Source organism: Scyliorhinus canicula, chromosome 5 (assembly GCF_902713615.1).
Source record: "Scyliorhinus canicula chromosome 5, sScyCan1.1, whole genome shotgun sequence".
In the NCBI taxonomy this organism is placed as follows: domain Eukaryota; kingdom Metazoa; phylum Chordata; class Chondrichthyes; order Carcharhiniformes; family Scyliorhinidae; genus Scyliorhinus; species Scyliorhinus canicula.
The window spans coordinates 104,626,369-104,643,141 of record NC_052150.1 but is presented as its reverse complement, the minus strand read 5'-3'; the positions used below and the strand labels follow the sequence as shown (position 1 = coordinate 104,643,141).

Below are 16,773 nucleotides of genomic sequence, written 5' to 3'. Positions count from 1 at the left end.
AGCTACACGGAGGCTGGCGGATGCGGCAGATGTGATGGATCAGCAGGCTCCACCCGGAGGACCTGTCAAACGTGAGCAGTGATTGCCTTACTGACTGACCCATCCCTCCCACTGACCACATGTTCATTCTCCTGCAGGTCCGCCAGCCGACAGCACCTGTCCATCTCGTGCGGCCCCCTCTCCTGACTCCGAGGACAACACCTCGGAGGACAGCTCCGAGGATGCCACCATGTTCGGGGCACAGCTGTCATGCCCATCCTCCACCAGCGCAGATACACACACCTCGGTGGGAAATGTTAGTGGACAGGCTTCTGGGGCACAATCTGGTGAGCATCACACATCTGCTGATGTACATCAGGTGGAGGCAGAAACCCCAGGCCGACAGCAGTTGGAGGGCCCAGCTGGGTCCCAGCCTGATACTCTGCACCGGCACAGCATCCATTCCTGGAGCTGATGGAGACGGTAGGGAGCGGCCGGGACATTCAGACGGAGATGTCAGCATCACTCCAGTATATCCATGGCCAATTGGAGAAGTCCCACCAGCCACGGGCACAGGAGATTGCACCAACAATGAGTGGCACTGAGGCCAACACTACCAGGGTGAGGGCAGCATGGTGGCACAATGGTAGCACTGCTGCCTCATGGCATCGAGGTCCCAGGTTCAATCCCAGTTCTGGATCACTGTCTGTGTGGTTTTCACATTCTCCCGGTGTCTGCATGGGTTTTGTCCCCACAACCCAAAGATGTGCAGTGTAGGTGGATTGGCCACGCTAAATTGCCCTTTAATTGGACAAATGAATTAGGTACTCTAAATTTATTTTTAAAAAACAGTGCCAGGGTGGCGACTGCAGTGGAGAGCCTGGTGCACGACATTGGCATCATGAGTGAAGGTGTCCAAGGTGTCGCTCAGTAAGTGACGTCCATGGCTGTAGGTCTCAACAGTATGTCTGCCGCACTGGGGGATGTCACCCAGTACCAGGCCAACCTTGATGGGGTTCTGCGGAACATGTTCCACTCTCAGATGCGAATGGCCGAGGCGTGGCGGAGTTTGTCCTCATCACAGGTGGGAATGGTTGAGCCACTGCAGAGCATGGCCTGGTCACTGGGGGATGTTTCCTAGTCACTGAGCGGCATCGCCGAGGGCATCAACACAATGGTGTGGTCTATGGGCAACCACCAGGGCAGAGCCAGATGATGCAGGGGCAACTGGGCCTCGAGCCAGCTGCCCCTCCATCCCAAGGTGAACCCCAGGGCCCAATGGGCACTGACCAGGAGGAGGAGGCACTGAATGCCATCCTGGGCCCGACCCATGGGGTGGCGACAGTGGCCATCAGCTCTCCGGAGTTCCACCTCTCTGATGAGGCCACGTCTCGGGGTTAGCACACCGTACAGGGCGGCATGGCTGTGCATGTGCCGCCAACAGATGAGCCGGGGCCCTCCGGCCCCAGAGGATGCCCGCCAGGGGCATCGAAGGTTACCGGATGAGGTAAGCAAATGGCCACCCCTCCTCGGATGTGCATCCTAGGGAAACACCAAGACATAGTGGTAGATCTAGGAGGGCCAGGCATGTTGAGGGTCAGTGAGGACACTGGGCTAGAGGGAGTGGTTAGTTGGGGCGGGGTGGGGGTGGGGTTGAGGGGGCAGCACTATAGGGAATGGGATATTGTACAGCAAATGAAACAACTTTTTGCACAACCATTATGATGCCTCGTCAGTTTCTTCCGCGATGCAGGATGACCCCGGACCCTTTGCCTGTCTCTCCAGGCGAACCCCTCCCTCCTCGTGGCACCAACCCACCCTCCAGCCGTGGTCGTATCCTGGGACCTGTGTCCCATCCCCTGGGTGTTTGGCTGTTGGCTGCTGCACGTGTGGTGCTGACCCCCACACAGTGTCCAGGCATCAAGGTCTGATTGGAATGCTAGGCAATGACTCCTACATGCTACATGGCTTGCCTACCCACGGGAACACATTTAGCATGTGTCAAGTGCTCACTTAGCCACAATTGACAATTCCCTATTAGCGATAGCTTTCAGCCGCACAGCCAGAGGCCCCAGCAGTCGGTTGGGGGTTATGGGTGATCAGTGGGCAGATGGGCAGAGACAGGGATTGTCCCAGGCATGGGACTGGGGTTGGCATGGTGGTGCCGCGGATGTTTGCCCCCCCCTCAAGTTGCCTCCACCAGCGCCTCCCCCTACCCTCCCATGATGTCCCACCCAGCCCAGGGTGCCCCAGCCCCCGCCGGGCACTAGGGTGGCAAGGCCAGCACCCCCGGTCTCTTTGCTGTGCACAAAGATTGCTACTGTCCTCCTCGCTCGCCACACAAGCCGTTCCATCAGGTTTACGTTTTGAAAAAGGCCTGCTAATCAACGCTAGTGTGAGCCTTTGCTGGGAAGGCCGGCGAATGACATGAGGCCGTTGGATGATGGGTGGTTCTCGTTAATTGTCTGGAAACGGCCTTAAGTGGTGATAATTGGTTTCTTGCCACGCTACAGCGGGATTCCGAATTCGCCTACGGGAGCGGGCCAGTTGCATCGCCAACTGTCTGGCGCCTGCGCAGTTCCCGTTTGTGGCCTCTCCCAATATTCACCGGCCTTGTTACGCTTGAGCGCGAGCAAAAGGAGGCCGTAAAATCATGGCCCTAGTCTGGTCTTCACAATACGTGGGGGTGAAAGCAATAAAACAAACTACTCATCCCACTATTAATCTTCATTTCTTTGCCTCCCTGATTCCCGCTTGTATCTCCAAATTCCAATAAATTTCAATCACTTTTTAGTTTTTCGCTCACAATGCAGTAAATGCCCATAAACCCTTGCATCTCTTATTTGATTAATTTGCATTCATCAAACTGCAACTTTGAAGTATTTTTATACTTCTGTTTAAAAATTGGACAGACTTCAGAAAATCTAAATTTACTTCACTCTGTAAATATTTTCAAAACAAATAATTATGCTGTAATTGTCTCTCCATTCATGGTGTCAATAGGGGCAAAAGTCTCCTATATGACGTGATTTAACAGAAATGGAACAGAATCCTGTTTTAGTTGCGTTTAGTGCGGTGTTTCCCAACGATTGCAGCCCCAAGTACAAACCCGTTATTATACGGAACTCTGCCTCATTTCTGGGCCTCAGCCCTGCCTGGCTTAGGCTCATTTCCTGCATTAACAAACTCAGCTCGCCAGTGCAGGAAGAGATCAAATGGTACCCCGATCACTGGACCCCCTACCACGGCATTGGAGTTCCAGGGTACCATCCTGCCCAGAGTTCCAACACCTAGGGTCCCCGAAAGCCGGGGAACTCACCCCCCTGTCAATACTCCTGGTCCACCATTGTGGAAACCAGTGCTAAACGGCACCCGCTCGGGGTGTCTGAGGCAGGGTTGTTAGATCCCGTGCCTTGGTAACTGCACACTCAAATGTGGGCAGCACGGTAGCATAGTGGTTAGCACAATTGCTTCACAGCTACAGGGTCCCAGGTTCAATTCCCGGCTTGGGTCACTGTCTGTGCGGAGTCTGCACGTTCTCCCCGTGTGTGCGTGGGTTTCCTCCGGGTGCTCCGGTTTCCTCCCACAGTCTAAAGATGTGCAGGTTAGGTGGATTTACTATGCTAAAATTGCCCTTAGTGTCCAAAATTGCCCTTAGTGTTGGGTTGGGTTATGGGGATAGGGTGGAGGTGTGGGCTTGGGTAGGATGCTCTTTCCAAGTGCCAGTGTAGACTCGATGGGCCGAATGGTCTCCTTCTGCCCTGTAAATTCTATGAAACAAATATGCAAATCTTGATTCCGCCCATTGTGTGTCATTGTCTGTTCACATATTTATTGCAGTCCAACAGTTTCAAAACTATTTTTATAACCATTTCACTCATTCTAATGGGCTGAGCAGGCGACATGGTGAAGAAGTGGTTAGCAGTGCTGCCTACAGCGCTGAGGACCCGGGTTCGATGCAGGCCCCAGATCACTGTGTGGAGTTTGCACATTCTCCTAGTGTCTGCGTGGGTTTCATCCCCACAACCCAAAAAGATATGCCGGGTAGTGAATTGGCCATGCTAAATTGCCCCTTATATGGAAAAAAAAGAATTGGATACTCTAAATTTATTTATTTTTTAATTCTAATGGGCTGAGAAGTATTATTTGGCTGACAAATTTGTGCCACCGTTTCAACCTTCAAAACAGCATCCGATGTTCTAAAACTAAGAAACACAGACTCTGCTACTGTTGCAGCAGCTGTTCAGAGTTTTAAATCTGGGACAGGTGTGTGTGCACACTAACATATATTTAACACTAAAGCATAATGGAGGTTGCATTATTCCACTAAGACTTAATCAATGGATGGGATCCATTGGCGGGGCCGGAAGATCCCACTGATGAGAACGGCCCCAAGTCCTGAAATAAGGTTTCTTATTGAACCTGTTCCAATTTCTTTACTGAATGAGCAGAATTTATAGCATTGTCCTGTGAGGGTCGATGGTAGTTTAAAGGATTCTACCTCAGTGAAACAATAATCGTAAATTACAATAATAATGGGGCAGCACGGTGGCGCAGTGGGTTGGCCCTGTTGCCTCACGGTGCCAAGGTCCCAGGTTCAATCCCGGCTCTCGGTCACTGCCCGTGTGGCGTTTGCACATTCTCCCCGTGTTTGCGTGGGTTTCACACCCACAACCCAAAGATGTGCAGGATAGGTGGATTGGCCATGCTAAATTACACTTTAATTGGAAAAACAATTAATCGGATACACTAAAAAAAATTTTAAAAAGAAAAAATTACAATAATAATTATCTTTATTGTCACAAGTAGGCTTACATTAACACTGCAATGAAGTTACTATGAAAATGCCCTAGTTGCCACCTTCCGGTGCCTGTTCTGATACACGGAGAGCGAATTCACAATGTCCAAATTGCCTAACAGCACGTTTTTTCAGGACTTGCGGGAGGGAACCGGAGCACCTGGAGGAAACCCACACAGACACGGGGAGAACGTGCAGACTCCGCACAGACAGTGACCCAAGCTGGGAATCGAACTTGGGACACTGGTGCTGTGGGTGAGCTGCATGATTGGCCCTCCTTCATTTCAGTGGTCCCAAAAATTACCCAGTATCCCAAATTCAAGTTATTTCTATATATAGAAAACGCAGTGGTTTGAGCATTGACTCTGGGGAAACACCACGGTGTAACATCCTCCAGTCTAAACAATAATCATTCACATCGATTCGCTGTTTCTGTTGTTAAACCAATTTTTTATTTCACAAGCCACGATTTTGTGAACCAGCCTTTTAAGAGGTCCATTATGTGTATTATCAACTTTCTCAGTTACTGAAGCTGACTTATCAGCTCTTTTCACCAAGATTTAATGCAGTTGTTTATTGACATTGTGTTTAATAGTTTATGGGTGATTTTTAAATATGGTAGACTGGTGGGTTCCTTTAAGTATTTTTGGATAGCACACCAGTTTGGGGAACTAATGGCTCTCCAGCACCTAAGTGCTGCATTGAGTGAACATAAATGGTGCTACATTGAACAATTAAAATGGAAATGGATTCATGGGGCTGTTTAGCACAGGGCTAAATTGCTGGCTTTGAAAGCAGACCAAGCAGGCGAGCAGCACGGTTCGATTCCCGTAACAGGTGCCGGAATGTGGCGACTAGGGGCTTTTCACAGTAACTTCATTGAAGCCTACTCGTGACAATAAGCGATTTTCATTTTCAGGTAGCAATCGAAGGAACTGTGCTCCAGTACAGTGCCCTCCCTCGGAATCAGTAATTGCGTGTTCAGTGAAATGGAGTCATCATTCTTTCTCTTCCAGTTGCCTATACTAAAAGCTATGATTTAGCTTTTTAATCTTTAGAAGGTAATATTTGTTTATATATTATAAAAGCAAGACTCTTTGTATTTGAAATAGCTTCAATAGGATTGTGAACTTTAAACATATAAATAGGAATGCTAACAAACATATGTGGGTCATCCCCTCAGATACAGCTTTTGATGAATCCAGTTTGATAGCTTAGTCAGTATGCTCAACTCTCTTAGTTTGTTTAATAAGATTCTTCACTTTTCTTGGAAGAGAAACATTTTTGAAGCATTCTTCCCATTTATTCCTGCTATTAATTAACACTGTTTTAGATTTGGGGGAAACCCCTCCCCGAGTGTCAGACTGAAAAGCGGCTTGTATCTGTCCCGCTGCACAGCCAAGTTGTCACTCCTGATTCTCTGGCACTCAATGTGTGGTCTGCGGGGTTTCTCTGGCATGGCAGGACCTGATTGAGCTGGAAAGGCCAGTTCGGCAAAATCGGGGTGCCATCTTTAAAGGATGCTCCGATCTGCGCTGATATTTAACTCTCCCCCCACCCCCACGGAGGATCTCCTGTCCCACAAGCATCAGAGCAACTCCTTCCCCTCACACCACACAAGCATCGGAGCATCCCCACACTCCCAACCATGCAAGCATCGAGGCAACCCCGCCACTGCCCAGGCATTGGGCAGCCCCTCACAGATACTGACCCACCCCCATCTTATGGCATTGGCCCCACTCCTCAGAGGTAGCAGAGTACACCCCCCCACACCACACAAATGTCAGGGTAAGCTCCAACACAGGTATCACACCCCACAGGCATCATTCACCCCACCAAATTACAAGCAATATTACTCCCCCACACAGGCATCACCCGCCTGCCCCTCACAACATCCCTCCTGCCACAAACCCCACAGACTTCCCCGGCCCCTTCCCTTCACAGGCATCACCCACCCCCTCTCCGTGCTGAGGACTATCCTACATTTAGTATTTCCTTGCTCTATGGGAAACATTGTAAGCTCTGACCATGCTCCCGTCCTCCTGTAATTTTTGCTTGGGGGCTGTCTCACCCCTCCCTCTCCCCCCAGGACTCGGTCATGGTGGTTTGCCACCTCCCTTCTTAGGGCTAAATACTTTAATACATATTTTAAGTAGTTTGAGTTTATTCACTCAGTCAATTCCCCATCTGATGTCACTCCTATCACTTTGTGGGAGATCAGCAAGCCTCATCGAGGGGGTTGGCTATTTCTTACACAACTAACAAAAGGCGGAGGGAGAATGTTTTGGAGGTTTGCTTGGCCGAGGTAGAAGAGAAGTAGGAGGACTCCTAACAAGCAATTGCTAAAGGAGGTTAGGGCGGCATGGTGGTGCAGTAGTTAGCACTGCTGCCTGCTGCGCTGAGGACCCGGGTTCAATCACAGCCCTGGGTCACTGTCTGTGGAGTTCGCACATTCTCCCTGTGTTGTGGGCGTGAAACACAAAGATGTGTAGGTTAGGTGGATTGGCCATGCAAAATTGCCCCTTAATTGGAAAAATAATTGGGTACTCTAAATTGAAAATAAAAGAAGTACTGGAGCCTTTTGGGCTAAGGACGGGTTTAACGTCTGTACAATGCCCCCAAGGTAAGCGTTTGGACCAACAACACCAGCTCGGAATACTTTAAGTTGCAAAGGGGAACCAGGCAAGGATGTCCGCTGTCCCTTCTCCTGTTTGGCCTAGCAACTGAACCCCTGGCAATCGCTCTGCGAGACACAAAAAGCTGGAAGAGCATCTGAAGAGGGGGTAGAGATCACAGAGTCTCACTCTATGCGGATTATCTATTCCTCTACATATTGGTCCCGCAGAACTGCTTGAAGGAAACCATGAAGCTCCTGGAAGAGTTCGGGTCTTCTTGGGCTAAAAACGCAACCTGAGTAAGAGCGAGATATTCCTGGTGAACCTGAATGGGGAGGGGCAGATCTAGAGGGTGTACCATCAAACTATCCCAAAACAAATTCCGCTACCTTGGGATCCAGATAGCCCATGACTGGACACGGATCCACAAGTGCAATCTGACCAGTCTGGCAGAGGAAGTCTAAAAGGACCGACAGAGGACGGATGCATCCCCGCTCTCCCTAACGGGGAGGGTGTAGACGATCAAAATAAACGTATTGCCAAGGTTCCTTTTCCTGTTTAGATCCATACCGATCTTCCTCCCCAACGCCGTTTTCTGAGGAGTAGATAAAATTCTTCCCGTGGTTGCGTGGGTGTCGCCTCCACAACCCAAATATGTGCAGAGTAGGTGGATTGGTCACACTAAATTTCGGCTTAATTGGAAAAATAACAATTGGGTACTACTCTGAATTTATTTTTTAAATCTTGGAACCAAATGAGACAGCACTCCGGCTGAACCAAGGTGTCCACCTGGCCCCCATCTGTGGTTACCATAAATTTCCGCCAGCCGTGCTGGACTCCACTCTTAAGAAGCGGAGATAGGACTGGGAACATTAGCGATTAGGGACTTTTACATGGCTGAGAGAGTCACAACCCTGGATAAGCTGATGGAAAGACTGGAGCTATCGAACGAACAGGAGCTCTGACATTTGCAAATCGGAAACCTTCTCCGCAAGGAGAAGCCGAGGTAGCCTAGGGTCCCAAGAGAAACAATGCAGAGGAACTTGTGGACCCGGACAGTATGGAGAAGTTGACCTGTGGGAGCATTTACGGGCAACTGTTAGAAAGGGCGAGGACACCACTGGATGGAAGTAGGGTGGGACTCTGGAATGAAGCACCGAGTAGGGCCAACTTCACCTCCTCTTGCACAAGTCTAAGCCTCATGTGGTTTAATGGGATGCACAGAGCCCACCTAACCAGAACCTAAATGAACAGGTTCTTCCTGGAGGTGGACCATAAATGTGAACGGTGCCAGGGAGTCTCGGCCAACCCTGCCCACATGTTCTGGTCTTGCCCAGACTCGTCGGGTTCTGGACAGCCTTCTTCGAGGCAATGTTCAAGGTTGTGGTGTGAGGGCGGAGCCATGCACGAAAGTGCTAGTCTTCGGGGTATTGGGCCAGCCAGAACTACATATGGGGAAGAAGGCCGATGCCCTTGCTTTGGCTTCCTTAATTGCACTCCGGAAATCCTGCTCGACTGTGATCAGCAGCACTACCCACAGCTGCAGACTGGCTGGCAGACCTGGCGGCATTTCTCCATCTGGAGAAGATCAAATAAACCATCCGAGGGTCGGACACGGGCTTCCACAAAGTGTGGAGGCTATTTGTCAGCCTGTTCCAAGACCTGTTCGAGGCAAATAACAAAGGGAGGGGGGCAATGAGGGCAGACAGGACCACACAGAGCAGAAAGGAACAAAGGGGCACGAGCAATGAAGAAACCCAGGGAAACATGAGGAGGGGACACAGGAAAATACTGAGGAGGAGGCCAGAGGACTAACAAATCCATAGGGGCAACAGCAACAAATACAAAACGAAAGAGAGCCAACAGCATCTACGATGGAAGATGGAGCCCGAACAACAAAAAGGAAAGGGGGGGTGGGAAAGACCAATAAGAGGGGAACATGTAAATTGTACATACGAACCATCTTGCTCACTTATTGTATCGTGTACAGATGTAAAAACTCAATAAAAATATTTTTAAAAAGAAATAGGTTTCCTGTTGGCGGAGTCTCACTGTCGGCAGACCGGATGATCCCGCTGGCAGGAACAGCTGGAAAATCTCACCCAGGATCTTTTGAGCTGCTGACCACATGTTCAACTGTACGAGGTTAAGCAAGAGCATTGCCTGGATTGTTGTGTCAAAAATGACACCACTGGCATTAAATCAGCATTACATAACTGATATCATGATCTGCTTACTCTGCATACTTCCAGCACATGCTCCTCACGGCCATGTTAATGCTTTTAGCAAATGGCATCCAGTGTGGACTGTACCACATGTGTGCATGTGCAGCATAGGTGCCACTTTCAAGCTGAAACTTCATTAATGGGCAGTGTGAAGTGGAACTTTGCGGTTCATATTTTTGAGCTGCCAACCATATAATTGAGTGCTATACAGTTTATTTTACCAACACTACCATCATCCCAGCCCACTTATTCTGTCCTCTCTTATTTTTGCTGCATACCTTGTTACAAGCAACATTTAGTCCCAATCCTCCCATGTCTGCGTGAGTCTCTCATCCCAACAACCCAAAATTTTATGCAGTGTAGGATAATTGTCCACGCTAAATTGTCCCTTAATTGGAAAAAAGAGAATTGGGAACTCTAAATATTTTTAAAAGTCCCAATCCTCACCTTCTTTGGGCCTAGTTTCTGTAATGGTTAATACATCCCATGCAGTGGCATGTACCTGCTGCTCATCAACCTTATTTACCACACTGTGCATTTACACACGGGCATTTCAAACCCACCAGACTGCCTCACATTTGTCTTCTAAGTTCCGCCTATTCTTTACTAGTTGTTTCTCCCAGTCCCCTGTGCAATTTGTTTCCCCTCTCTAATGTTTCATCCTGGTGTCCAGTCCCTTGCAAATTACTTTAAAACCTCTCTACAGCAAGAGTTCATCTTCTCTGTGGACAATAGTACCACGTCTGTGGAGGTGCGACCCGTTTACCTTGAACAGATCCCTCTTGCCCCAAAACTAATCCTAATACCACAGAAATCTGAAGCCATCCATCCTGAACCATTGCGCCAGCAACATGGAAAACTTTCCCAAATATTCCTATATGTACTAATACAAGGTACTGTGATAATCCAGAAAAGCTTTGGCTTTTTAGCTTGTTCCCTAGCTCCTGAACTCTAACTGTAGGAATTAAACATTTTTCCTTCTCATGTCATTAGTTCCTACATGGACCTCGGTGTCCACCTATTCCCTATTCCTCCCTCCAAATGTCTTACTCTCTCTCAATGATGTTCTTGAACATGCAGGATTCATATCAGTGATTGCAGAATTATCTGTCTATTCCCCTGACCATTCAATGCCCTATAACCAATTAATTTCTACACTTTGCTGTTAACTTCCCTGTGAAGTTATTTGTTCTACAATGTCATGGATGTGCTCTGGATTACACTCTTCCAAGGCTGTCAACCTCAACGGGTATTGGGCAAGCCAATTGACAAGTGCCACACTCCCAGAAGATTCCAGCACTGCTGGATGATCACCCATTTAAAATCCTCCTGACCATCCCCTGGAGCAAGTGTTACCAACTTGGTGAACCTATTGTTTAATAACAAACATTAGTCTCAGAAACGAGTGCTGAACGTTGAACTTTTAATACATAACGAGCAATGTGTGATTGCATGTTTCAGAGCACAAATGTTATTTTTAAATGTATCGCTAAAATGAATCCCCTAATCCAGGTTTCCACTGGAAAGTGTCACTCATGGAGTGCAGCTCAGGAAATTGCAAATAGAGCAAATGGTTGGGATATTAGAAGGTGCCTCAAAGCCTTCCCTGGATACACTTCCAGTAAGTGATGTTACCATTGGAATTGCCAGATTACAGAATTACCCTGAGTGAAATGGGGGGGGGGGGTCGTGGGGGGTCACAATTAATGATCTGCGCATGTTGGTTCCGGTACAGGTGGGCAGCACACAAATTTGGTGCTGCCATCTTACTTTCATGTAAGTCCAATGTGTGCTTCACTGCAGGTTGCCTCTGTGCTCAGAAGGCAGCCACACAACGTTTATTTATCTCTTGTGGTGTAACCAACTTTCTGTTCTTAAAGACTGTCTGTCCCTCCTAAAGTTAAGTTGTTGTCACCACAGGGTGCTGCTGCTAAGTACAATTGTTGCAATTCTGTGCAAGGAAATGGAAAGCAGGGTATAGAGGGGACTCACGCACAACATCCACCTCACCCTCACATGCCTACCAATGCTGCCAGGTTTACACTTACCTCTTGTATCCACATATCTCCAGTTATTCAGTAATCACATGTATATCACTCAAACACAGTGCAACACAATCACTCACATTGTTCCCTCCTCTTGAAGGACAAAGTGTCTCACAATAGATGGGAGCAGAAATCAGGATGTTTGCATTTCCTGAGTCCTATGCAGGAGACAGTTCTTCACATCACAGGGGGAGCTGCAACAGAGCATGGGCATGCGGCATCACCAAGAATATGGAAGATGACGATATGTTCCTGCTTTATGCCCCTTCACAACTTCCAGCTCACCCACAGCCTGTGCTCTGGTGTAATGAGCAGGCTTTCCATCCCACTTCCCTTTCCCCAACCTTCCCCTTCTGATTTTCTGCTATCAAGTGCCCAAAAACTTCTGCCTGGGAAACCCTAGCAGGCCTCGGAAGAGGAAAGGGATCAACACTATTGAACTGATGAAGAGCCCCATCACTTCATAGAATCATACAATCCCTACAGTTCAGAAGGAGGCCATTTGGCCGATCGAGTCTGCACCAACCCCTCAAAGAGAACCCTCTTGGCCCACGCCCCCATCCTAACCCTGTAATCCAGTAACCCCAGCTAACCTTTTTTGGACACTAAGGGACACTTTGGCATGGCCAATCCAGCTAACTGTTACATCTCTGGATGGTGGGAGGAAACCGGAGCATGCAGAGGAAACCCAGACAGACACAGGAAGAACGTACAAACTTCACACAGACAGACACCCGATGCTGAAATTGAATCCAGATCTCTGGTGCTGTGAGGCAGCAGTGCTAACATCTGTGCCACCGTGCCGCCCATTGATCCGATACTTACAGGAGCCACCAGCTCAGATACTAGCTCTGCACTTAAAGGTTAATACAGAGTTAGGATCAGCACGAGGTGAGTCACCGGGCATGAGTGTGCTGGAGCCACATCAGAGGTAATGAATGGTTTGTGGACCAGCTGAATGCAAGGGGGCAGCGGCAGATGAGTTCTGCTGCAGGGAACTCAGATGAGGACCTCCATGGGGTAGCGTACAGGAGAACACCGATTATGTATGCACACTGAAATGCTGGACTGCCAGAGAACCTCCTGCCATTGTCAAGGAGCACGAACGAATCCAGTAACAACTTGGCAGGGGGCATCGTGCAGAGTTTCTCTTCTTTGCAGCCTCTACTCCATTGCCCCCTCCTACTTATATTGAACATACATGTGTGTGACAGGGCACCAAATCCTCTGCCTTCCCCATGAGGCTGTAGCAACACTCCCTGTCAAATGTGTCCAAATATCATAAACGGGTGTTTAACATCCTTAACCTACGACACTGTTGTTTTAAATTTCTTCAGTAAATTCAACTGTTTAAAGGTAAATAAATCAGGCAGGTTTCTACAGGGAGTACAGCGAGTGTAAATTTATGTACCTACCACAGTCACAACCACAGGATACAAAGCTGACAGTTTTGCATTTTCAATTAATTCCACCAGTTGCACAATTTCCGGAGGTAAATCAAAGTTGTTGATCTGATCAAGACAAGAAATATTGCACTGAAGAGAAGGTAAACGTGTCAATAGCAATACTCTAAACAGGAGATAAAATATAACATTTAGGGGGATCAAGCAGCATTACATGGACTTACATGTTGTGGCCAGTGGGGCGTTCTACAATATCAATGGAAAACAGCATGTGCCACCCTAGCGAATCAACATGAATCTACATTGCACCACTGGAACAGCTTTACTCAAACAAATGTCTCCCCATTTCATTTTGATAATACACATAAAAACATTAAAATACTGACAATACTTTGCTGATATCTTCCTCTAGATTAACTGAAAGCAGCAGAAGTGAAGTTGGCATTTGCATTAATTTCATGCATAATTGCAGGCTAGACATTTGGGGTGCAATCTACCGGTCGCGTCCCGCCGGAACTGGGGCTAGACATGGGCGATAAATCCCGCGATAGGCCACCCAGGAGTCCCGACGGCTGTTACACAGTTGCGAGATCTAACCAGGTCTGGATTCCACCCATAATGGGCAGGACCCAGTCTCTCACTGCTAAGTGAGTTTAAGAACCCACTTAGCAGTGCTCATGCTGGATTTAACGGGTGCCCGGCATCTATCGGCCTCGCTGAGCAGACCCCAGCCGGGCGCCGTTCAGTACTGGTCCACACAAACGGGGACCAGGCGGAATGGTATCTTGGGGATTTCCCAGGCAGAGGTCCCAGGTGGTTGGTCTCCAGGCAGGGTGGTACCCTAGCACTGTTGGTGCCAGCAGGGCACTGCCAGCCTCAGACTCTGACAATGCCATCTGGGCATCCTAGTTCTGCCACCTGACAGGGGCACTGTCAGTGTACCAGGCTGGCAGTGTTAACGTACCAGGCTGGCATTTTGCCCCCCCCCCCCCCCAGGGCCCCCATGAGGTGAGTTGGGATGGTCAGGGGGTTGCGTTAGGGGGTCAAGAAATTGGGACGCACCTCATCATGCACAGAGGAGCTCCACTCATCGGAATTCCTCAGTGCAGGAAATGACACTGAGTGCGATGTCCGGGGTTGGAGTGCCGTTCCCCACCGGGGCACTAAAAGAGAGCCGACAGATAGGGGGGATCATTCCCAGCACTACAAGTGCCGGGAACGACCCCGCTAATTCTGCCCAGAATGGATGTTTTATTTTTAGTTCGATCGCACCCTTGATCTCATTCTCCACCAAACAGTGGCATTGTAGTGTCCTGTGCAAACAACTGTAGAGATGCCTTTTCAGCTGGGTACAGGTTTTGCCCATGCCTAATTCCACCTCAGTTCCCACTTGCAAGAGAGCTGCAACACTTTAAATTCGAGCAAGCTACATTTTCACCAGGGTCGACAGCAATAACTTGTATTGTTAAAGTACCTTGAATGTAATATAAAATCCCAATGCATTGTAAAGCAAACATCTTACACTGAGCCGCATACAACAGTTTTAGGGCTGCTGCCAAAGGATTGGTCAAAGAGGCATGTTTTAAGTAATGCCTTAAACGACGAAAGAAATGTAGAGAGCAGAGTGGTTTAGAGAGGGAGTACCAACGCTTATATGGGCAGCACGGTAACACAGTGATTAGCACTGTTGCTTCAGAGCACCATGGTCCCAGGTTCGATTCACGGCTTGGGTCACTGTCTGTGCAGAGTCTGCACATTCTCCCCGTGTCTGCGTGGGTTTCCTCCGGGAAAGACGTGCTTGTTAGATGAATTGGACATTCTGAATTCTCCTTCCGTGTACCCGAACAGTGTGGCAACGAGGGGATTTTCACAGTAATTTCATTGCAGTGTTAATGTAAACCTACTTGTGACACTAACATAGATTATTATTATTGTTCCTGCTTAAGCAGTAAAATCTAACAATACCGCAGTAAATAAAAATCGTAGACCCCATGGCAATGCCTCAGCCAATCAGAGTCGACTTGCCACCCAATCAGCACCTTTTTCTCCTGCAGTATAAGTTGTGGTGGTTTGAAATTTAGTATCCTGGTCTTTGTCCTGAAGAAGGAGCCGTGCTCCGAAAGCTCGTGTTTGAAACAAACCTGTTGGACTTTAACCTGGTGTTGTAAGACTTCTTACTTTGTCCTGAAGAGTGTAAGATGAAAAGCTTCTCTTTTCAGCAATACAAAGGACATTCCAGAGTACAAGATCTCAATAAATGGAAGCAAGTTAGAACATGTCAATCAAGTCTGCTATCTAAAAATCACAGTAACATCCAATATCAACAGCAATGCTGAAATCCAAAAATGGATTAGACGAGCCAAAAGAATTTTTACATTGCCAACATCCTAAGAAATGTCAGGTTGAGTCTTGAAACGAGAATCCATGTACTAAAATGTTTTTCTGGTCAGTAATGAGTTATGGAGGCGAAGCTTGGGGCTTTCGGAGTGAGGGAGAAAAGAAAATCAACAGCTTTGAAATTTGGTGCTTAAGAAGGATCCTCAGAGGGCAGAATGGTGGTGCAGTGGGTTAGCCCTGTTGCCTCACGGTGCCGAGGTCCCAGGTTTGATCCCGGCTCTGGGTCACTGTCCGTGTGGCATGTGCACATTCTCTCTGTGTTTGCGTGGGTTTCGCCCCCACAGCCCAAAGATGCAAAGGGTAGGTGAATTGAACATGCTAAATTGCCGCTTAATTGGAAAAAAATGAATTGGGTACACTAAATTTATAAAAAACAGAAGGATCCTCAGGGTAAGCTGGGTGGAGAAAAAGACTAATGAAGAAGTATTGAACAAGACTGAAAGAACAAGAAATCTCTCAAAGAATAACTAAAGGCAGGTTATAGAACATAGAACATTACAGCGCAGTACAGCCCTTCGGCCCTCGATGTTGCGCCGCCCTGTGAAACCCCTCTAAAGTCCCTTTACACTATTCCCTTATCGTCCATATGCCTATCCAATGACCATTTGAATGCGTTTAGTGTTGGTGAGTCGACTACTGTTGCAGGAAGGGCATTCCACGCCCTTACTACTCTCTGAGTAAAGAACCTACCTCTGACATCTGTCCTATATCTATCTCCCCTCAATTTAAAGCTATGTCCCCTCGTGCTGGACATCACCATCCGAGGAAAAAGGCTCTCACTGTCCACCCTATCTAATCCTCTGATCATCTTGTATGCCTCAATTAAGTCACCTCTTAACCTTCTTCTCTCTAACGAAAACAGCCTCAAGTCCTTCAGCCTTTCCTCATATGATCTTCCCTCCATACCAGGCAACATTCTTGTAAATCTTCTCTGTACCCTTTCCAATGCTTCCACATCCTTCCTATAATGTGGCGACCAGAACTGCACACAATACTCCAAATGCGGCCGCACCAGAGTTTTGTACAACTGCAACATGACCTCATGGCTCCGAAACTCAATTCCTCTACCAATAAAAGCTAACACACCGTAAGCCTTCTTAACAACCCTCTCAACCTGGGTGGCAACTTTCAGGGATCTATGGACATGGACACCGAGATCTCTCTGCTCGTCCACACTACCAAGAATCTTACCCTTCACCCAGTACTCTGCCTTTCTGTTATTCCTTCCAAAATGAATCACCTCACACTTTTCTGCATTAAACTCCATTTGCCACCTGTCAGCCCAGCTCTGCAGCTTATATATGTCCCTCT

General features: G+C 48.1%; 1 protein-coding gene across 3 annotated transcripts in view; it reads right to left on the bottom strand.

The window, feature by feature from the left end:
• Nucleotides 1–16,773, bottom strand: part of crppa (CDP-L-ribitol pyrophosphorylase A) — a 436,282-nt gene that overhangs the window by 250,940 nt on the left and 168,569 nt on the right. For 2 of the 3 annotated variants that reach the window (XM_038797477.1, XM_038797478.1), the window contains exon 8: nt 13,078–13,173. In XM_038797477.1, coding sequence (XP_038653405.1) covers nt 13,078–13,173 — 96 coding nt within the window. Of the gene's footprint in view, nt 1–13,077; nt 13,198–16,773 lie in introns of all 3 variants that reach the window. The other variant, XM_038797476.1, reaches the window with a different exon arrangement.